At 47.5% G+C, this 22,375-nt stretch overlaps 2 protein-coding genes across 9 annotated transcripts in view; one reads left to right on the top strand and one right to left on the bottom strand.

Moving 5' to 3' along the window:
- Positions 1 to 483: 483 nt before the first annotated feature.
- NUDT13 (nudix hydrolase 13) lies at positions 484 to 11,503 on the bottom strand. 5 transcript variants are annotated; one of them, XM_026798075.2, is made up of 9 exons: positions 11,221 to 11,503; positions 6,082 to 6,192; positions 5,088 to 5,227; positions 4,479 to 4,586; positions 4,018 to 4,124; positions 3,067 to 3,192; positions 2,748 to 2,859; positions 1,454 to 1,608; positions 484 to 900 (listed from the first exon to the last, which is right to left on the bottom strand). In XM_026798075.2, exons 2-9 carry the CDS (start codon positions 6,162 to 6,164, stop codon positions 706 to 708), a joined length of 1,026 nt encoding a protein of 341 aa, XP_026653876.1. In that variant the 5' UTR covers positions 6,165 to 6,192; positions 11,221 to 11,503; the 3' UTR covers positions 484 to 705. The 5 variants fall into 5 exon arrangements, with proteins under 5 accessions (XP_026653876.1, XP_005495253.1, XP_074400477.1 ...); XM_005495196.4 differs by lacking the exon at positions 11,221 to 11,503 and adding an exon at positions 7,424 to 7,569; XM_074544376.1 differs by lacking the exon at positions 11,221 to 11,503 and adding an exon at positions 6,349 to 7,026.
- Positions 11,504 to 11,583: 80 nt separating this feature from the next.
- The window catches only part of P4HA1 (prolyl 4-hydroxylase subunit alpha 1), a 27,089-nt gene continuing 16,297 nt past the window's right edge, over positions 11,584 to 22,375 (top strand). For 2 of the 4 annotated variants that reach the window (XM_074544361.1, XM_005495193.4), the window contains exons 1-5: positions 11,584 to 11,720; positions 17,376 to 17,492; positions 18,322 to 18,418; positions 20,197 to 20,348; positions 21,038 to 21,175. In XM_074544361.1, coding sequence (XP_074400462.1) covers positions 17,405 to 17,492; positions 18,322 to 18,418; positions 20,197 to 20,348; positions 21,038 to 21,175 — 475 coding nt within the window. In that variant the 5' untranslated portion in view covers positions 11,584 to 11,720; positions 17,376 to 17,404. The remainder of the gene's footprint in view (positions 11,721 to 17,375; positions 17,493 to 18,321; positions 18,419 to 20,196; positions 20,349 to 21,037; positions 21,176 to 22,375) is intronic. The other 2 variants (XM_005495194.4, XM_005495192.4) reach the window with 1 other exon arrangement.

Below are 22,375 nucleotides of genomic sequence, written 5' to 3'. Positions count from 1 at the left end.
GTAAGAGGCCCTGATCCTTTCAAGATTTTTCTCTGTTCTAAGTGCAGTTCTTGTCGTAGCAGTTCCTGTCACCTTTGCATTAGCTGTGATCTTCTAAAATGCCTATGTGCAGTCTTGCTCTTCCCCTCTCCACCACCAGATAGCTCTGTTCTCTCTTTCTTGGGACAGAAGAAACTGTCTTACCAGTGAGGAAAATATAGAAGCCCATTTAACATTTCCAAAAAAAAAAAAAAAGGGTATTTTATATGAAAACAAGATTGAATGGGAAGCGAGAGAAGGAGAGCAAACAGGCAGTGGCTCTCCATCTGGTTTCTGACAGCTCTCCCAGATCCATATAAACAGAGACACTGGAAAGTGCCACTCTCCCTTTATTTTTGTTCTGAGAAAAAGGGTGCATTCAATGTCCACCCAAGACAGAAAAAGTGGATGAAAATGGGGCATTGGTGCCTTGGGGCCAGTGACAGCTGGTCACAACAACTTGGATGCTTTGGAATTAAGAATTTTATTGTACATTTACTTCAAACCATGGGATCTCAGAGGTGATCCACTGTACATGGGCCTGTCAGACCAGTTCAGAGACCTTTGTAGGTCAGTGTGTCTGAGTGCTGCCCTCGCTGTGACAGAGCCCTTGCCTCCAGGAGCTTTGGAATCTTTTCTGTGGAGCTTTGACAGTTCTGGTGGAATCACAGAGTGGATGAAGCCTGCCTAAGCTGTCTGGGCACTTTGCTGCTGAAGCCACTCACGGATCAGCTGGTGAGCAATGGCCTGTTTGGGAGGGAACCAGGGTAAAAAACTGCCATCATCTTGCTTGGAAGAGCTGGGCTCCCTCTTGAGACCCTCCACAATTTCCTCCAGGCCAAACCAACGGGCTTCCTCCAGCTCCAGGGTGTCCAGACTGATCTGGAAAGAATTCAGAGGACACCAGTTCCTTAAATCAGCTTTGAATGTGGGCAGTGGTACCTTGCCTCCACAGAGATCCCATTCTGGAATGCCCAGAGTGCTACATTCATGCCTGAATTAGGCACTGATGCCAGCCCAGGGAAGGATATTTCTATCCTCCAGTACTTTGTTGTGCTGGCTTCCTTAGGGAAGCCACAAACCAACCCCGCTCTGTTGTGGCAAAGCAAAGTGGCTGAGCACAGTAATTAACGTGGTGGAATCTGAGTGTTCTCTGGCAAATATGTGAGGGAACCTCCTCTGCAAAGTTCAGAGGGAAAAATCCAGGGCTGTTGGGCTCTGGGCTTGGGTACACAGTGACCTGAGTGAAATCTGGCACCTTGCAACAGGAGATGATGGGATTGTTCCAAAGTTTCTTCTGCACTTGCAGAAAAAGCCAATGGAAAGTTGCATTTACGGAGGGTTTGGTGCTCTCCTAACTAAATTCTGTGGGCTGAAGGAGGCTTTGCTGCCTGAGGCAGGCAGAGGAATAGCTCAGGGAGCCCGAGGCACTCACCTCCGCCCGCTGCGCTCCCACCAGGGCGTGGCAGGCAATCATTAAGGAGCTGCTGGGGAAGGGCCAGTGCTGGGACGCCGAGTAGCGGAGCGACTGCACCTCCAGCCCCACCTCTTCGGCCACTTCTCGCCGCACTGCCTCCTCCACGTTCTCACCTAGAAGCAACCGCAGTTAGGCAAGGACGGCCCGGCCTCAGGGCAGCGAACCGTGGTGAGGGAAACGCAGGACACGCTCATTCCCACCCGCAGGAGCTGCAGCTGTGCTGTCCTGGAAACACTTGCTGACGGGATGCTCCATTAAATTCATCAACCTCTGATAAACACAGGCACCAGAGACATTTTTGGCCCCATCTACATACAGATGGTGGACAGAACAATTCAATTTTAAGCCATTTTCCCTCCTGTAACGAGAGGTCTGTAGTTTTTCTTGTAAGCAAAATGGATTTTAAAAGGATCAGGGGTTATAACCCAGCAAATTTAAAGCTTATGTTTGCTATCAGGGACTAGAAGAACTGCTAGACACCTAATTCCCATTCCTTCCAGGTACTGTCTGCATGCAAACACTGATCTATTTAGATATAATGGGGTTTTGTTTCCCAGCTGTTACAGAATCACACACTGGTTTGGGTCCAAAGGGGGGGCTTTAAGGATCATTTAGTTCCAACCCCCTACTATCAGCATGGACACTTCTGCTAGACCAGGCTGCTCAAAGGCTGCTCAAGCTTGGCCTTGAACGCATCTGGGGATGGGGACACATCACCTGTGTGTCCATCCTCCTCTGTGAACAGGGATTATGGCTGATGTCTCTTGCAGTAAGGTAGAAAAATCATAAAGAAAGCCTTCATGGAATCCAGCCTGCTCTCCTGGGGTCATTGGCTGGCCTTGTCAAAGCCAGCATTTTGCAAGTTCCCATGTGAAAGCAATCCTGGTGTGAGCAGTTCGTTAGCATAACAATATCACTGGGTGAAAGACAACTTGCACTTGTATAGACTGTTTTTACACTGTTAGATAGTTTTCATTTTTCTATCTCTCACAAACAACTTTTCCTGCACACACACACCGGTGGTTTGAGTGAGGGTAACAACTTTTTAGTTACCAATAAAGTAGTTGGCAAGAAAGCTACTGACCAATTGGAGTCACACATGAGGTCTGTAAAAGTGTATAAAAATGAGTTATGTGACTAAAGAATGGGCTTTTTCCTCCATGAAGAACATGGAGTCCCGTGTGATTTATCCCAGCAGATGTCCCCACACCCCACATGCCCAGGGCCACTGTGCTGGATCAGAAGCACTCACCCATGTCACAGAAGCCTGACAGAGCTGTGAACATCCCCGGGGGAAACGAGGGCTGTCGGGCCAGGAGGCAGCGGCTCCCATCAGACACCAGGGTGATGACCACTGGAGACACCTGCCACATGCACCCAAAGCAAAACAAGGGCTTCAGACAAAAAAAGTGCAAATTTTTGCTTTTCCTGGCTGGTTGAGGGTCACTGGCTTACCACTAAAGACAGAGTACCCAGCTAGGCACAGATCCCTCTTCCTCCTCCCTCCAGGGGTGAGCCAGCAGCGCTGCCCTCCTGTCCCTGTGTCCCTGCCCTGTGCTGCCAGGGCTCACCTGAGGGTAGTAAGTGACTCCACTGGCATGGCAGACACGTTTGCTGCCAGCTGGGTTCTTCTCAGTGGGCTGCCCAGTTCTGCTGCAGTACTGGTGGGAATCGTGCCACCGCAGGAGGGACTGGGCCTGCCAACACAGAGGAGCACAAACTCACTTATATATATATGCATATATATATACCTAGGGGGAAGAAATAATTCAGAGCAGTCTCCATGAACAATGCTTGGTGTGCAGTCATGGGGATAAACTCTGATTATATTTGGAAGCCTCAGAAAGGTGAATGAAGTATGGGCAGTCCTTTGAAAGTGGCAGATTCTGCAATCCATGTTTGCTGCTTCGAAATTTGAGTATGTTTGGGGGAGGTGGACAAGAGCTGTTGTTTATTGGGACATAATGGGAGTTGTGTTGGGAGCTGGACTATTTTAAAGAGTCTCCAGCCCTGAATATCTTCTTGAAAAATAGCCCAGGCATCACAAACATTATAGAGCAGGAAAGGAAACACGAGCTATTTCTTCTTATGGATCAGGACAGCTGATTTTCACACACAGGCCTTTTCTTAGGCCTTCCAAACACAGGGCACCCGCTTATAAGGGAGAGGCTTTAAAAGAGCAGCTCTCAGAGAAGACATGTAAGTTTGTTTGTGATTCCCAGTTTGCCTGATAGTTGTTGAGCTGAGGACAAACTGGGATTGCTGTGATTTAGCACATTTCAGCTAAATGGCATAAATTACTGCAGTCATTTTAAAGTCACTTTTCTGTTTCCCTTGTATCTTCCTTTTGGGACTACAAATTTGGGAAAACTGTTGTAATTTATAGTGTGTCTGTATCTAAGTCCCTGAAAGTGTACAGTAGGTACTTCTACAATATTAGACCATAAAACAATGTGGGAGATGAGGACAAGGGTTGATGTTAGAGACTAAAGCTCCCTAAAGTAAAAAGCCCAGTCCAATACTGAAGCCAGCAAAGGAGAATCCTTCCTGTCCACGACAAAGAGAGCCTTTCGTAGGTTAGTAAATGATCCCTGCAGTTCTGCCTCAATGACTGATTTATCCAAGGCTCCTGTTCAAGGGAAAGAAAAAGAAAAAATGAAAATTTGATCTCATTAATTTCAGCTATTATTGCTATTATTCCAATTTTATGCCCTTTGCTGTTCCAATATACAGTTTCTGGGAGTTCCCACGGAAGTGAACCACATCAGGGGAAGCATTCCCAAATGTGAGTGCCTCCCCCAGCCACCTTTCCTAACACACACAGGCATAGGAGCAGCAGTTGCAGCCCATGACCTGCCACGCTCACAAGAGCCCCTACAGAGACCCAACCCAGCCCTCCTTGGCAGGACAGGTCCTCCCAAGGATTAGGGATTTGTTTGATCCCAGTGCATCAAACAAAAAGAGGAAGAGGAGCCATCCCAACCTAAATCCAGTGCGAAGTGCGGCCTGTGCTCGTCCGAACATCCAATCAGCACCGACTTCTCCATCCACTGCTCGGCCTCCTGCAGCTTCCCCAGAATCTGTCTCATCTCTGAACAGCAGGGAAAGGGGAAGAGAAAGCTGTGATGAAAGCAAAAGCATCTCTGGATTTGCTCTCTGGATCCTCAAGGCACAGGCAATCTTGGCTCAAAGCAGAATGCCCACGTGGGAAAGGGGACCAGACCAGTGATCCCACACAGGTAGAAACCTAAAATCTGGCTTTGCTCCTAAGCTGTAGGAAGTTTAGATCATGTCAGGCTAAAGGTCCCAATGTTGTAATGCCTGGGAAGCAGCTGTCCATTGCTTTTGTCCTGCACCAGCCAATAGCTTTCTCTCAAAGAAAACTTTTCCTACATTACACCCAAAAGACATTTGTCAGTAAGGCCTTGTTTGTTTTCCTGCCAGCCCTTTCTCTTCAAAAGGCACAGTTCCAAATGTTTAAACCTGATCAGCTCAGAACAGATCAGGTTGATACCATGTGTGTGTCTCTGTTTCATTTCAGCTGTGTGATCCACCAGCTGTTTCTTTCTGGATGCACTGATTTCTTTCTTACCTGCTGCACTGAGCTGTGGTACCAAATATTTCTTCCCAACTTTCTGCAGGAAGGGGGAGAGATTGTGAAAGAGGTAGAAAGTTCCTGAGGTCTGAGCTTGTCTACAAAGGCTGTCATCTTCCTTTAACTGATTTAAGTATCTGCAGTGAGAAAATGATTGGGAAGATGAATTGAAGATCATCTTGAGATTCTTGCTTATTTGGAGGCCTTTATTTTGCACAGAGCAGGGGGGCTGAATGGACAGATCAGATTTAAGGTACTCCACGTGCTTGGAGAGTTTTGACAGCTGAGTTACTCTTTGGTGGACTGCAGCCTCTAGTGAAGTTTGTGTGGCAGAAAATACTGCAGTTCTTACCTACCACATGAGTACCCTCAAGTCTGGACATGCAAAAAGATCAGTAACCCAGTCTCTCAATCCAAAAGGTCTGCTGTAAAGGCTGCAGGAAACCTTGATCTTCCCTTTACTCACCCAATCCCTCCCAGCTTGGAATATTTTGTGAATTTGGATGGCTCCAAATGCTGTTTTGCTGAGCACTTCTGCTGTTGAATCTGGTTCCCATCAGACTACATGTGTTATGTTGTACCTGTCACACTGATGTGAGGGGTAAAAACCAAGTCTTGGGGCACAGCTGGCTGGAGATGAGTTAGGAAAAAAAAATCATTGGGAAAAGGGTGTCAGCATATTCTCCTTGCAGGCTGTTTGGAGCAGTATTTAAAAAGAGGTGAGCAGCATCACTTTAAGTCTTCCTGGTATTGTAGGAGCCCTCTAGGCAGGACAGGCAATCATTAACAGAGCTTCAGCCTGAGAGAAGCAGTTCCTACCAGTGGTGAAGGGAGCCCAGAGGCTTGGCTATTACCCTTCACAGAGCTCACAAAGCATTTATTTGTGTGTGATGGCTGAACTGGTAAAGGATTAACCCCCAGGTCAGAATGAGGTAGGGCTGCTTGTGCCAAGCTCTGGCCTCCAGTACTCAGGAATCAGATGAGAACTTACCTCATTTTTCTCACATAGGTGGAGTGCAACCTGCAGGCAAGGGAGGAAACTCTCCTGTGCAGTGCTTGATACACTGCAGCCATAACCAACACCTACAGCTGGTGCCTCTGCCTAAAAAAGAGCATAAAATGTAATGCAGCAGCCCTGCAAGGTTAAGTTTGATTTAAGAGGTGCAATAACCAGGTAAATCTCCCTCTCACAGCATCTGCAGAATCTGCTTTCTAAAATGATCACTTCAGTCACACTTCAAACTCCACTTCAAGATACCTCAGTTTGTTTCCATCTCTGAGTGTACACAGCTCTTCCAGAACTTGCTTATAAGACTAGATTAGACCTTTCTCTCCCAATTCCTGTGTCCCTGGGGAAAAGGGCAGAGAAGGTGGCTGCTCTTTTGCTGGTTTCCTACACAGTTGTAATGGCCTCGATCCAACCACACATCCTATTGCAGCACAGTGGATCTGTGGGAAAGGCACTGATGCCAGGAGAGAAAGACAAAATATCAGCTGTGCAAGAGAATTCCCTGAGCTAGACAGGGGACAGCAGTTGCAGCTGAGCGGGATCATCTCCAGCTACAAACGCTTTTTGTGCCAAAGAATCACAGCACGTTTTCAGCCCAGGCTGAAAGCCTGACCTCGGCTTCAGGATGTCAAAAATAGCCAGAGACCCGAGACAGAAGCGAACTGTGGTGCACAGTCCCTGGTGGTCACTGAGAACATCGCACTCTGCAGCCATAGAACACAAACCCCTTTATGGAGCAAGTCACCTTTACTCAGTGCCAGGAAGAGTCTGAGAGCTCTTCCTTCAGCACAGGTCAGTGACGGCAGCCTGAGAGGTGCCTCAGCACAGGCTCCTATTCACACGTGCTGACTTTGCCTCGTGGCTCTGGACATCTCCGCCCCAGATCGCCCGGACTGGGACAATCCCTTCGGGAAGCCACGGGGAACAGTGGGAGCTGGGGACGCTGGTGCTGACACCTGTGAGGACGGTGGCTGCCACACAGGCCGTGTCACAGAGGGTTGGGTGGGGGGACAGCCCTGTGTGTGTCTCGCAGCAACCGCCGTGCGAACGTCCCGGCGCTGAACCGGAGCGCCGCCTTTGCTCCGGAACGAGCGGCAGCGCTGTCCCCGCCTGGGACAAAGGGAAGGAAGAGCTTTTTGCCCCGACCCGAGCGCGACAGGCGCTTAACCCCTTCCTCTCCAGCAACCACCGCGCCAGGCTTTGGCTGGGACCATGAAAACTCCCAGACAGCGCTGCCTGCACCTCCAGAGATCCCCGAGCTTTGGAGAACCCCAGGAGGCAGGAGCGGGGTCGGGCCGCCCTTCCCCGCGCGTTCCCCACTCACTGCGCCGTGTGCGGAAGCAGCGCCGGCCCCGGTCAGCGGCAGAGCCCGGCCGGCCCCGGTCAGCGGCAGAGCCCGGCCCGCCCCTCCGCTGCGCTCCAGCCGCTCTTCCCGCACCGGGAGCGCTGGGAATTGTAGTTCTGTACAGGCTGCAGCGTGTTCCCGTCTTTACTTTCTCTTTTCTCCTCCTTTTCCCCCCACCCCAAGCTTCTCTGGGTTTTGTATCCCCAGCACGGAAGGGTTGCTTAAAGTAAAGGACCACACGTCCTCGAATAGGAAAAGATGCCAAAAATCACACGGGGCATCATTTGTGATCATTTATTTCCAAATTTTGATTTTGGAAGGAATTTGAGATGGGACTTTTGGAGTTATTTTTGATGATGTAGTTTATTTTTTTAAAAATTTTATATAGGTAGGAAGGGTGAGTTCGGTTTATGTTGTTATGGTATGGTTTAGAAAGTTACAAGATTTTTAGTTATAAGACTTTTTAAGGATAAAATATCATTAGTAAGGATAAAATATTGCTAAAATATTGTTAATAAGGATATTTATGGTTTTTTAACTTAACCTTTAAATATTTTTAATGCATTTATGTTTCAGTGTAAGCTTTTAAAGTTAATTATGTTATGTTTTAGTTAATTATATTAATGATAAACTTATAATATTGTATTTTAATTCTTTTGTTTATTTTTGTAGGGTGTTTTTTGTACCTTAAACTTTACAACTCCAAACTTTTTTTTACTTAGCTTAACGTTTTTTGGTTTAAACTAAAAATCTACATTTTTGCTTTTAGCACTTAAGTTTGGAAGTTTTTTCCAAGGTCTCAGATCAAATCCTGTGTTTCATTTTAAGCCTTGGTTTACAGGCTCAAAGTTTTGAGAGTTCCTTGCATTTCAGATTCCGACAGCTGGATATATCCAAAGGCTGGAGCTGTTCAGTGCTCGAGCACCCAAATACCCACAGCTGGATTTAACAGCTCTGATCAGAGAGCACCCTGTGCAGGGCACGTCACAATAATGACAAATCACTTTCATTCCTTTGCAATCCAACAGATTCCTCTCGAGTATTGAAAACACAATTCTGGGTTGGAGCCTACCTGACTATATTTAGCACAAAGAGAATTTTATAAACATACAAAAAGTAAATGTTTTCAGAGCAGCCTGTTGCTTTTTGGTCATGAATTGAGCTGTTCTAATCGAGAATTCATGTCATGTAATCTGAGAGCATGGCTTGTAAAAATAAACAGAATACCCAGGGAAATAGTGCTCTCGTTACCAGAGTTACTCACAAGTTTAGCTTTAATTATGCTTGACTGCTATTTTTATGCTTCCTGAAACAAAGCAAGCCCAGTCTTATTAATCCAGCAAACTAATTGGATTAATGGACAAAACACATCTTCCCTTAATAAGATAAAGGATTGAAATATAATCTCTAAGGGAAGTATCCACCCTGCTGTTAAAACAAACTAACAGATTTACTGACCCTAAATACCCCCAGATATGGATCTTGCAAGAGGAGCTGGCTTTAGAGGGAAGCAGCTGGGGGAGATGCTTGGGACATCAAATCTGGGGCCAGTCTTTCCAGCTGGTTCAGCACAGAGTAGCCAGGTGTTGGTGAGTGCTCCTGTCACAGGAAGGACTAAAAGCCAGGGCAGCAGGGCAGGGCAGTGCTCTGGTTTCTCCTTGTTAGGTAAGCTCAAACCCTCATGGCTTGGATCAGCCCAACCATGCCCACCTAGCCCTGTGCCTCAGGAAGATAAGTAATGAGATAAGAGTCTGCACTGCTGCTGGTCCGACCTGGGGCAAGCCAAGCCCTCTGTGAGAGATCCCTTGTGCCTCCTCTTCCAGGGTTCACACCTCAAATACCCTGTTAGGTACTTCTCCAGCATGTCAGCAAGGGACATGATTTCAAAACAGAGGCTGGCTTGTCATTTATTCACTTAATTCAAAGAGCATAAATGCCAGCTGTTGTTTTGGCACTTGAGTTGTTTCTTTGTAAGCATTTTTGGGGCTCCAGGTTGAGCGAGTTGCATCTGTAAACTGTTTATATCAGTCCCTTGCAGACATTGTACCCTGTGCTGGGAGCAATCCTGGGAGTGAAGTGAGGGCCTGGACACAGAAATGCATCTCTGACAGCTTTGTGTAGCTTACCAATTTCAGCTTTGGCAGGGCCCCAGAGGAAACAAATCCCAGAAATTCTCCTGATGCAGTAAGAGCAAACCAAAGGAGCAGGCAAAGAGGACCCAGGGAACATCATCTCTTACATGGACAAAATAAGGTAAATCTTTGGTCCTGTGTTGCATAAATTATTATTTTTATTAAATTTATTATATCTAATCTTAAATCTATTATATCTAAAATATATATTATTTTTCTTCAATTTTCTATTGTAAAATATACTCATATTGGGGTTAAGAGTTGGTAAAAGATTTCTCCAAGCCATAAAAGCAGCTGGAAAATGTAATTCCAGGCTAATAATGGTTATACTACTAATCTTGCTTTTCCTTTCTCTTTTGTGCCTCTCCAGTTGCCCCCAATAAGCAGAAATAAGCATTAGAATTGCTAACAGCTGGCCCTTGTAAAACAACTGTTAATTGCCTTAAATACATGGAACCAGCAAATTCACATCAAAAACTTGTGGTCAAGCCTCAAGGAACTTTTTGGAAAGAAAAAAATCCTTTTTTTAGGATAAGCTTAGGGAAAGACAAACCACTTCTTTAAAAGGAAAGCCAATGAGTAGCCTTCCCCCCATCATTACATTTTAGATGCAAACCACCCAAAATCTGGCTTTTCTCTGAAGTTAGAATCATGTCTGTCATGTATATGATGGACCTTTTAATCAGCTGGGCCTTTTGAGTTAATGTGGATTGATATAAATGTGACTCAGCAACCTCATTAATCAAATCTAATGAGCTGGAGCCTTCAGCCCCCTCCTGATGGAATTGTTGGTGTCCCCCACTGCCTGCCTCACTTCCTAAAAATATCTGGAGAGTGCAAAAGAGGATGAGAAAGCAGCAGACCTTGCTTGAAGAAGTCTGCCTGTGCCTCTGCAGTGTGTGAGGTTTTGCCAAATCTCTAGAAGCTGCTGTTAAATCTCTGGCTAGATGTTAGGGACTCTCTGGATAACAGGGCTTTAACTGGATGCCTCAGCTTGGATAACATTCCAGAGTTTCCTGCTAGTTGTAGGAGTTGTATTTCTGTTGGAAGGCGACCAGAATGAGAGGAAGGGAAGGCTTATTTTTTGATGCATAGTTCCACTAAAAACTGGCCTTCTTCCTGCTCTGCTGTCAGCTGTGTGGACACATCTGTGTCCACAGCTGGACAAGAAACAAATACATTCACCTCATGTCCTTGTTTGTGTCTCCTGCACCCCCTAAAATGGGACAAAACACCCAAGGCTTTGTCCCTTCGAGTGGAAGCTGAGGTAACAGTCTGGGTACAGGAAGAAATCTCAGCTGCAGCCTCCAGGTCCCTCTTCTGGACGAGGTGGTTTTAGGGCAGTCACCCTGATAACAATGTGTGTTGGGGGGGGTTGGCCCTGCTGTGCCTTTGCCAGCTCTCTGTTGTTGTTGTGAAAGATTTCCAGGTGGGAGTGAGCACCAATTGAACGGGCAAAGATGGAAGGCTGGCTGCGCTAGTGCAGTGATCCTTGCCTTGAAACCCTCACCTAAAGAGATAGGGAAAAACGCTTGGGAATGTCCCTGATTCTAACTGAATGGCTGGAATGAGCAAACAACCAGTTTATTTAGGACCGTAGAAAGCAAAGAGCAGGCAGCATCGATCTCTCCGGGCAAAACTCACCCAAGCAGCTTTTTAAAGCACCTGAGAGGGTTCGGAGCGCTGCAGCCTCGATGATCCCGGACTGATTCCCTAGTGCTGAGCCCAGCTGCCCTGGCAGCAAGGTACGGGACCAGCGTTCTGGGCCTTTTTGGCAACTTTTACTCCAAAATCACCGCTCCGGCTCCGTGCTTCCCACCGGCCTTGGCTCGGGGGCTGTTCCCAGCTCACAGCACCCGGGCCGGTGGCGGTCCCGGGCCGGTCCCACGTGCGCGGTGTCCCCGGGCCGAGGGGACCCACGTGGAGACGCGGCGGCACTGACGGCACATGCGCAGTGCGGCGCCCGCCGCTGTGACCGGACTCACGTAGCGCGCGGGCCGCGCCGCCCGGGGGGCGTGGCCCGAGGGGGCGTGGCCGGGCGCGGCTATAAGAGGCGCGGCGGGGCCGGGCGCGCTCAGTGGGTGAAGCCCCCGGGAAGGTCGCGGAGCTTCGGCACCACCCCCGCCCCCCCGCCCCGTGCTCAGGTGAGGCCCGGCCGCCCCGTCCCGCCGGCCATGAGGGTGCCCGATGGGTGGGTCGAGGGGAGGGACCCGCGGGGCTGGGCGGCTGCCGCGCGGGCGGCGAGGGGTGGGGGCGATACGTGGCAGCGCTCCGCCGACCCCCACCTTCCCCGCGGCCAGGGGCCGGTGTCCCGGAGCTGCCCGCCGGGTTTCCCGGCCCTTACGTAACGGGAGCCGGCAGCCTCCGGAGGGGGGCGGGAGGGCGCCGGCGCGCCGGCTTCCCCGCGGCTGGCAGACTAAACAGCCGCCGCCTCCCTCTCCCTCTCCTCCTCCAGGAGCTGGGAGTTGTCCCCTCGGCCGGGTCGGGTCCGGTGCCGCAAGTGGGCTCCCGCCCCGCTCGGTGGCCCCGCAGCTGCAGCGCCTTGCCCGTGCGGCCGCGGGAGCTGCGAGCGCACGGCTCGGGGCTGGCAGCGGTGGAAAGTTACTCGGCGTGAGCTGAGCGCAGGGATTGCGCCCTGGGGAACGCGGCTTGCCTTGCTTTCCCTCGCCGCTGCTTTGGGTTGGGCTCGGCCAGCTGCTCTACGTGGAATTTTGCATCTGCCTTTGTAGTAAGCGATACCGTTCCGTTTTGATAGGCTCCAGCCTGACTGGCAGGAGAAACTCTGGAGCCTTTAGCATGCTGAAGAATATAATAAAATATATAAAAATTTAAATATTATCTATAATAAAAATAATATAATAAAAATGTTACATGTACTTAGACTAAATTTTTCAGTTTGCCTGAAGAGCTGGCTGCTCCCATAGGGAAGATCCTTCGGGATTGCCCAGCGTTCAGTTTCACGTCTTTTTTCCTGCCGGCTTCAGTAAGAGGCGAATGCAGAGTGCTGTAGTGTTCACTTACTTACAAGTAAGGGTTCAGCTTCAGCGCTCGAGGTTTTAGTGAATGAAAGGCATTTATTTACTTGGTTACACGAGTGAATCAATGCAGCTCCCCACAGCGCCAGGGGCTGTTGGCTCGGGCTGCAGACGGTGCTCTGCCAGGGGCGGAGAGTAAAGGTAATGAGTTCCCGGCTTGTCTGGGAAGCAGAGGCTGGCCTTTGGGGACAGGGATGTTCCCTGTCCCACTGCCCTGCACCTCGGACCTTTGCTGGATTCCTTTTAATGCCTTGGACCAAACCGATTTGACCTGGAGCACCCTAGACTGCTTCTGAAGTATGTGCTGACACAACCAGTACTCATTAACTTTCTTTCCCTTTGTTTTCCTCCCTGAGCCAGCTCTCTGACCTGTGCAGATTTAAATGCTGTTCCATAATGAATGGCTTTAAAATATAGCCTTTAAAGCTGTGATTTTTTTGGGCCTTGCGCATAGATTGCAAAGTGCCCACTGCAGTTTGGTAAACTGAAATGACAGGTGGTGAATTCCACTTTGGAAGGAGTGAGGATAAGCAGAGGTTTATAGCAGGAAAGCCATGCCTTCGTGCTGAGGATGATACAGATAAGGAAATCTTTTTTTTTATTTAAGAGTATACTCAGTGGAAGAACCCAAGTGATCATTGGCTTTGTCCTGCTTTCTTTAGAATTCACTGAATTTACAGAATCACCAGGTTGGAAGAGACCTCCAAGATCATCGAGTCCAACCCAGCCCCAACACCCCAACTAAACCCTGGCACCCAGTGCCACATCCAGGCTTTGTTAAACACACCCAGGGATGGTGACTGCACCACCTCCCCGGGCAGGGCATTTCAGTTCTTTATCTCTCTTTATGTAAAAAAAACTTCTTCCCAATATCCAACCTATATTTCCCTTGGTGCAGGATAAGGCTGTGTCCTCTGGTTCTGTCAGTGCTGCCTGGAGAAAGAGCCCAGCCCCACCTGAGCACAGGCACCTTTCAGCAGCTGTACAGAGTGATGAGGGCACCCCTGAGTCTCCTTTTCTCCAGGCTGAGCACCCCCAGCTCCCTCAATCACTTTAATACCTGAAAACATATTTTTCCAATATTTCCTGGATATCTGTGTATTTGCTCAGCTAATCCTTGAGCGCAAGGATAGCCTCCTGCCTGGTGTGTCTAATAAAATAATTGCTCTATTTCATCCCCAGTGTTCCTTGTCTTGGCCTGGAAAGTTCAAACAGGTGGGCTCTGAGGGCTGTGTCCATTCCACCTTACTCTGGAGGAAACCAAGGCAAAACTCACTTCAGTTCCCTGTGTATAAATCTCTGTACAAACACAACTGCCCTGTATTCAGCCATGAATGAAGTAAATGATAGGTAGAACACCCTCCTTGACTTTGAAATTGATTCCCATCTCTTATTATGTTTTTCATTTATATAAAATATTGTAACTTTGTCATTAAAAGATGCCTGAAGTGCACCCTGTTCTTTTGGTAGCAGCAATTTTTGAAAATCTTTCTTCTCCCTCTGCTTGGATCTTCATTTTAAAACAGTCTTTGAACATGCTAGAGGACTTGGGAACTGGATTCTGGTGCTTCTGTCCTGTGAGACCTTTAAGCAATGATGGCAGCTAAATGTTCTTAGTACTTATTTTGGGAAAGTTTTTTTTCCTTTTCAGTAGTATTTTTGGTCACATTGTGTCATGAGGCTGTAACTTGGGTTGTCCTTGAGACAGGAGAGGTTTAGGGCAGTGAGCAGCTATCACTTCTGGCTCCATCTTCTCCTAAGCTCAGATTAACTGGTCAAGGGGTTTTATTATTATCTTTACATACAGTGGAATCCAGTAAGGATTGTGAGAATGGACCCACCTTTTAATCAAAAGTTGAGGATCTTGGTGATAGAGTTTTGTCTCCTGGCCCTGCAGTGGACTTCATCTTGAGCAGGCCAGTTACTCCTTACCTAAATAAAGAAGCTCGTCTGGAACTGAGTTAGAGCCATTCCATGTTGAAGTAGCCCCTCAGTTTCCATTTTTGATCCTGTTTTCTCAGTCCTGGTGAGCACCTGGGAGCTTGGAGCTGGCAGTGAGGACATTGGCTAAGAGCATCTTCAGTCTTTGGTCCCTGAGCAGTGGGACCTGACTGTGATGAGGCTGTGTCATGTGTCACGTGTCACTCTGTAGCTGTCTTTGCTTGCCTGCTTGCACCTTTCTACTTGTAAAGCAGAACTGAACTTTGGGAAGTCCCCAGAAAAACCCCCTTGAAGTTACATCGGGTGAAATGGTGGTGTTGAAATGTGTTGAGTGCTCAGAGAATGTGCTGCTCTTGGCAGTGCCACTGCTCTGCTTGTTGCTTTGTTTCCCTGTAATCCATGTGTTTGTATCTTTGCTGTTCCCCCCATTCCCCTGCTGGAGTTTTGCTGTTTCAGAGCTCAGTCAGTTCCCAGGGGAGGCAGGGAGCTCCCGTGTTGGAGCTGTCAGCTGCACTCCCACTTCCCTGTGTGGGCAGAGATCCCCTCCTCCCCGAGATGCTCAATTGCCATTTTTGTGGGACATGGCTGAGGAGGAGGGTGAGACTGACAGGAGTAATGGAGAGAGGATTTTCATCTTGTTTTACTTCATGTCACCAATGGGAAGAAATTAAAGCCTACTTACTTGGCAGCCTGTGAGTCTGAGAGATTTCCAATGTCTATACGAACTGAGCTGTGTTTTCTTTGATTTGGGAACCCGTGGCTGGTCCTGCTGTAGTGGTTGGAAAGCTGTGCTCCTTCTGAAATTCTTCCAAGAATGGGAGATCCAATTCCTCTGGGCAGCCTCTTGTAGTGCCTAAATGTGAGAAACTTTGTGTTTGTACCTCCTTGGAATTGCACTCGTTGGATTTTATGGCTGTTGCCAGTCGCTCCTGTTGTGTGCCTGTGGAGATAAGGAGGTGGGAATAAAGGTTGCAACAGTGTTTGTAGGAGCCTGGTGCTGGAGCAGGCTCCGAAGGCAGCTGGAGAAGAGGAAAACCAAGATGGAACACTGTCACTAAGAGAGTAGGTGGAGAGGAAACATTGTTTTCTTGACCTTTTTGATGATTCTGTTTATTGGTTTTTCTTTGTGGTTTTAAAAAGTTTCATCTTGATTAACGTAGCAAGAAAGGAAAATTTCTGAAGCTTTTCTTGTGTTTCACTGAGTGCAGTAAACAAATAGCTCAGTGCATTCCCAGTGCTGATAAAATTGGCAAATATTTACGATGTAGTAAAGCTGTTTGTGCTTTGTCACCGATTCACAGATGTATTGGCTCCAGTGCTGAATGAGCAGGAGGCACTTGGCTTTCTGTAGGGTGAAACAGGAGCTGAGGTGTGTTTTCAGTAAGAATGGAGGTGGACATCAGTGGGTTTTTGTTAGGTATGTTTGAAACAGCCTGACGGCTGCCTGTGGGGAGGAGGAGGTGAGGAAGGCTGCTGGGGACAGCAGAGCTGCTTTAGAGCATTTGTGAGGGGGAAAGAGGCACTCCAGGAGGCTTCTCTGTCCAAATTCTCGCTTTCACAGGCAGAAGGAGAGTTGTAATGTGCCAGAATGCATCGGCCCTTCAGCTGTGGTCAGGCAGATTTTGGGTGGTTTACAAGAGCTGGAGGCTGTGCTGCTTTTCTGGGCTCGTGTGCATTTCCTGCTATTGCTCTTGGAGCCAGTGGAGCTGTGCTGCTCCTGTCCCCAGGCAGGCAAGCCCCTGAGGAGACCCAAACCCCAGTGCCTCCCTTCTGCAGTGCTGGGGGTGGGAGGGGAGGAGGGAGCTGCCCCCGACCTCAGGTGCAGTGTGAGAGAGATCCTGCACTCCAGAGCCAGGCATTTGTTCCCGTTAGTACCACCATCTGTGCTGGTTTTTATTTGGGTGTTTGTTTTGAACTTCCCTGGTTATGTTTGCACTTTTTTGTGTGTGAATACCACACCTGGGTCTATGTTTTTTGCTTGATTAAGGTTATTCTACTTTCTTCCCTAAATAGGCCAAACTACCTTGGAGCTGAACTTGTTGCTTTTTTTCTTTGTTTTTTTTTCTTCATTAGTTGTGCTGTAGGAAGAGCTGTAAATCAGTTTTACGCTGAGCTCTGGAGCTGTTTTTCTTTTTCTTTTTTTCTGACCAACTACAATATGTGAAAGTTTAAGCTTTTGTTTGGGGGGAAAAAAGGCAAACCTTGTGAATTCCACGACAGCATAATTACTCCTAAAGTATGCAGGAGCCAGGCAATGCTGGGCTGCTGAAGGGATCAGGATCCTGAAAGGCTTGAGCTTGGCAGCTGGCCCTGCAGAAAGCACTGCATGTGGGTGCTCAGCCAGGATCCAGGGACAGACAGAGCTGCCTTTTGTGTCAGGTGTGGAGCTTGGCACCACAGAGGCAGCGGGAGCGTGCACAGAACTCCCTCTCTGGACTGCTCATGTGGGTTTTCATTCAGACCTGCTCCACTGGCATCTTTCTGACTGAAAAAAGGAAACTTATTGTTTTTTTTCCCATTGAGTGGATGAACTTGATAATGACTATTTTAAATTGGAGTTGTGGGCTTTTTTCAGTGCTTGATGGTTTCTTTCAGTGCTTTTTTGCAAAGCAGCTCTGCCTGCAGCATGACTTGGATGCCAAAAAGAAGAGTGCTGGTGAACACCTTGTCCCTGAGCTGGTTTTTTCCCTCAGGTATAAAAGTCAGCAGGAGGAGTCAGTGTGTGGGAGCTGCTCAGGTTGTCAGGGTTCTGCTGCACCTTCTGAAGGTGCATTCCTCTCTCTGGTGAGCAGGGCTTTTCACCTGTTTGTGTTTCTCTCACAGGTGTGTGGTGAGGTGAGAGCTGTTGAGCAATGGCATTCAGGAAGGTTTGGTGTGCCCTAGCCCTGGGATTTCTGCTGCCTTTCTCTTGTGCCCACACGGACTTCTTCACTTCCATTGGTGAGAACTGCTTTGGTGTAGCCAAAAGAGTTTCTTGAGACCCCTCAAAGTTCTTTCTGCAAGGATGTGTTAATCATCCAAGGCCTTAATTGGTACAGAACTAAACCCATTTCCTAGTTCTTACCATGTTATTGGCTTTTCTTTGGGGAGAAACAGGTTTTAAGACAGCCCAGGGTGGTCTAATGAGCCAGGCAAGGCTTTGTAGTCTCTATTTATTCCTAAGGGTATTGGAATTGAAGCAGAATTTTGGTGCTGCACACATGTGGAAGGAGGTGGTGAGCTGCCAAGGGCACATAATGGTGCAGCGTGTCTGGCCTCACCCTTGGCTTCTGCTGGGCACTGCACCTTTTGTGCTGAACCACTTCAGCTGCCTGCTTGCAGGAGGTGAAGCAATTATTTATTAATGCCAGGGACCCCTTGAAGTCATGGATATAACCTTAAAAATAAAGCCCTGGGTTAGTGGTGTGTATCAAACACAAAGGCTTTGTGTATATCTGTAGCTTTCTCTTTATTTGCTCTACATTATGTATGCTTGGATGAAAGATTACTCTGTGGCAAACTATTTCCTTTTCCAAATGAATCCTAAATTAGTTCTAATAATAAATATGCAGTATAACATTAATTTCCATGGCAACAAGCTTGGTCCAGCAGGAGATTTTCTCCTTCAAAAAAAAAAGAAAAACAAAAAGGCCTTACTCAGATACTCCTTCAGGGTTGTTTAAGCAAATGCAGAAGGACTTTTGGGGAAGTAGAAAAGAGAAAAATGCCTTTAATTCTCAGGATTTTGTGTTTCTCCTTGACTCATCACACTCTTTTTTTTTTTTTCTAGGTCATATGACAGACTTAATTAATACAGAAAAGGATCTGGTTGTGTCACTCAAAGATTACATTAAGGCAGAGGAAAGCAAGCTGGAGCAGATCAAAAAGTAAGCAGCTGGTGTCACAATGCTAATGGTCAATCATTTGAGTCCACCCTTATGCAAAAAGTGCTTCCTTAAGGCTGATTAAATTTGTGGATTTTTTTCTCTGGGGCAAAGATTAAAGTAGCAGGTTTTGCTGGGTGTTTGTTTGTCAGTTGTTCCCTTTCAGCACTGCTTGGTGCATAAATAAGAAAAGACCTGACCATGTGAGGAGCAGAGCCCAATGTGTCAGATTTTATCACAGCTAGAAATAAACATATTTTATCACTGAACAGGATGTTTTCCTTGCTTTCACAAATATGTATAAATCTGTCTTGAGGGTGTTGAAACAGTTCTAGGTGGAGGAGGTTCTTATCTCAGCCCTTGTGTGTTACTTTCTGGTGTTCCACCACCCAGGAAGAAAGATCCTTCTTTGTCACTTGAAACACAGGCTTGGAATTGCTGCCAGGTTTGGAATGTTACAAGGAGATTCTTTACAGCTACAAATTAACAAGGGATTGTGCCAGTTGGACATCCCAGAGTGTGTAAGCGTAGCTTATTGCAGTAACGTTGCAGCTGTTTTCATTTTATCAGAGGTGCTCCCAGGGAGGTCAGGAGAGTTTAAATAACTATCACAGAGCTTTTAAAAAACCTGGGAGGGAAATTACAGCGTTGTTTGTTGGCGCCTGGAGGACACTGAGAGCTGCTCCTGCAGTGGGAAATGCAGGGAGGGTTTGACCCTGAGCTGTGTGAAGGCACAGGGTGAAGTTGGTTCCTTCAGTCTTGGGCTTGCTCTGAGCTGGAGCTGGTCCCCAGCAGCTCCTCTGGTTTGGAGGGAGCCCTCACTGGTGTGGCTGCTGGAAACCCCCCAGGGGCTGTCAGAGTGCAGGAGAACAGTCAGGGACAGTGGGGAGATGCAGCCAGAGCGCCTCTGGCAGCTGTGAGCCCCTTCCTGCCCCAGGCACAGCCTGCAGCTTCCACCCAGTCAAACCAGATCCTGGAGCAAGAGCAGCTCCAGCTGGTGAGCACAGCTCCCTCCAGGCTGCACATTCTGGGTTTGCTTTCTTGCTGGAGTTTGGGATTCTCTGTGGGGTGGGGCTCCTCAACATCATCTTACCCTGATTGCAGGGTGTTCCTGCACCTCTTCATGGTGCAATCCTCCTTCCCCTCCCCCTTCTCTTGAAAGCTGTGCTTGCTTTGGGGCACCTTGGGGTTGTGAATGACTTGCGGTACTTAGAGAAGTTTGAGTTGGAGCTGCAGCACCAGAAGCTGGGTCTGGGCTCCTCATTTGGGGGTGTGAGACCTCCTGATGCTGCTTCATCCAAGCTTTCAGCATGGAAAGGAGCTTTGTGGCCAGAGGCAAGGGGTGTCTCACAGATGTGTGTATCTAAACCTAAAATAATTTGAGCCAAGCATTGAACTGCCTTTTTGTAAGCCTCGGGGGAAAAAGGGGGTGATTGAAAGATTGAAAATGTGAGTAAAGCTTCGTTTTTGATTAGTCCTGCATGGCAGCTGATAATGGAAGTGCTGTGTTTTTGGGGCTTGTAGGAAGGAGTTCCTCCAGCAGGGTTCCAACAAGGGCTGCAGGAGCAGCACAAGACTTGGGCTGCAGCTGAGGAAGATTTAATAAAGGAAAAGGAAGTAGTCCTTCTTGTTCCTTTTAGAAGAGCTCCAAATATAGATAATGCAAGAGCTTGCCATTTTGATTCGCTTTTTTATTAGTGAAGACATTTGAGTAGTTTGCAATCAGTTCTCTAGCACAGCACCAGACCTCTGTGAGACTTTAATGAATATTTTCATTCTAGATGGGCAGAGAAGTTGGATCAGCTGACAGCTACTGCCACAAAAGACCCAGAGGGGTTTTTGGGCCATCCTGTGAATGCATTCAAGTTGATGAAAAGGCTCAACACAGAGTGGGGTGAGCTGGAGAGCCTGGTGCTCAAGGACATGTCAGATGGTGAGTGTGTGTGCCTGCAGCAAAATCCAGCATCACAGCCTCACTGCAGGTGCTTGCCTGCTGCCTTTCACATGTCAGGGCTTGGATTAGATTTGCAAATCTGCTTTTGAGACTGAGCATTTGTGGAACTAATCTGAATTACTGTAGTAAACACTTAATTGCTGCCTCTTTTCTTCAGCAAGAGTGGGAGCTCTTTAGCAAAGAACAGGACATGAAATAGTTGACTGTGAAAGACACTTAGCAAAGGAAGCCAGGGTGGTTATAATGGACCTGTGAGACTGTCTCAACAGCTAATTAATACCAGATGGAGGTTTGCAGTAGGAATTATAAGAAAGCAGAGCTTTCAAAAAGAAAAGGCTTAGTCTGTGGTGAGGATTCAGCACACTGAGCTTCCCTGTTGCTGTGAGAGGGGCTGAATATGGCAATGGAAAAGGCTCTGCACCTGCCAGCCAGAAATCTGCACCAGTGTGTCTCAAGCCCTTCTGAAGGGCTGGGGTAAAAAAAAAAAGTGTTTATTTTTGATTTTTCCTTTACTTTCTTTTAAAAACCCCAAACCAAATGCAAACTGTGCAGCCTGTGCTGTGAGTTCAGGTCAGGCTTGTGGGAAGGTGGATTTTGGCTTTCTCTGGGGCAGGGAGCTCACCCCATTCCCAGGACAGAGTTGAGCAGTGTTTCCCTGCCTTTCCCAGGCTTCATCTCCAACATGACCATCCAGAGGCAGTTCTTTCCAAACGATGAGGATCAGACTGGGGCAGCCAAGGCCCTCCTGAGGCTGCAGGACACCTACAACCTGGACACAGACACCCTGTCCAGGGGAAACCTGCCAGGTGAGAACCAGCCATGGCTGTTATTTGCATTTCCTAAATGTCCTGATTGCAAATTGTTTGCTCTGTTCCACCTTGCTTAACTGCTCAGCCTGAAGGGACCATTAGGAAGGGGGTTGACCTGGCTAAAATTAAAGAAAAAAGTGTTTTTTTGATTGAAATCTGCATCTTTCTTTTGGTTACGGTAAGATAATCCAGTGTTAATAGTTTCTAATAAAAATCAATAGCAATACAAATTTTGCCTGGGTGGGGTTTTCCCTATGTGTTGCACTGGCAGATGCCTGGTTTTATTGTACAACATAATGCATTTTAACAAGTTTTTTGAGTTTAAACTTCAGGGATTGTGTAAACTGAAGAGCAAAAGATGCTGCATACACAGACTTGAGCCTGTGTGGCATTGCCTGAGCTGATCTTTAGTAGGCTGCTCTTTGCAGGAGAAGACACAATTTCTCTTTTTTGTCAGAAAACTTTCTCTGCTGAGTCTTCCTTGTTTTCCTCTGTTGAAAAATAGTCCTTTGCCAGCTGGCAAAAAATCAGCTCTGTACAATCCATCTTGTTTTTGCAAGTGCTCATTGTGGTCAGATGCCTAATAAAATTAAGAGTAATTGGCTTTATGTGTTATGATGTATAACCTTGCTTTTGGGTTTGGTTCAAGACCTGCTCAAGGACCTACAGATTCCTCCTAATGCAGTGAGCAGCTCACTGCTGTTTTCTTCAAACAGCACAGAAATACAAGGGGAAGTTTTGCTGCTTTGGAAGCAATGAGCTGTCCAGACTGTGCAATGAAATGTACTGGCAGAACCTGCAAGTTCTGGAGGATAAAAAAGAATAGCTTGGACTCTGGAGAGCTCCAGAGAAGCACTTCCCATGTGGTCACTTGTTTGTGCTCCTTTTCTTCATTCCCAGGGAATTTCTTTTGGTCCAGAATCTCAGCTACTGCCAAATCATTGTGTCCTTGGAGGGTTTGCAGGCTCAGGCTCAGGAAGCTGCAGTTGCTGCCCATCACAGGAGGGTACAGCAGAACAGCTGCCCCCTCTGAGCACTGCAGAGCTGCTGTGAGAAACTCAGAATGGCTTAAGATGTAATCAGGATGTTATAAAATACTGGCAGGTCCTGTTTCCCTTTTACAAGATAAAATTTGGTTTTTCGTAGGGCCTGTATTTCCAGAGGCAAAAATAGGAATCTGTAATTTGCCCACTAGTG

The sequence above is a fragment of the Zonotrichia albicollis genome, chromosome 7, assembly GCF_047830755.1.
Source record: "Zonotrichia albicollis isolate bZonAlb1 chromosome 7, bZonAlb1.hap1, whole genome shotgun sequence".
Classification (NCBI taxonomy): domain Eukaryota; kingdom Metazoa; phylum Chordata; class Aves; order Passeriformes; family Passerellidae; genus Zonotrichia; species Zonotrichia albicollis.
The sequence above is the reverse complement of the archived record's forward strand: the minus strand, read 5'-3'. Positions and strand labels throughout refer to the sequence as shown.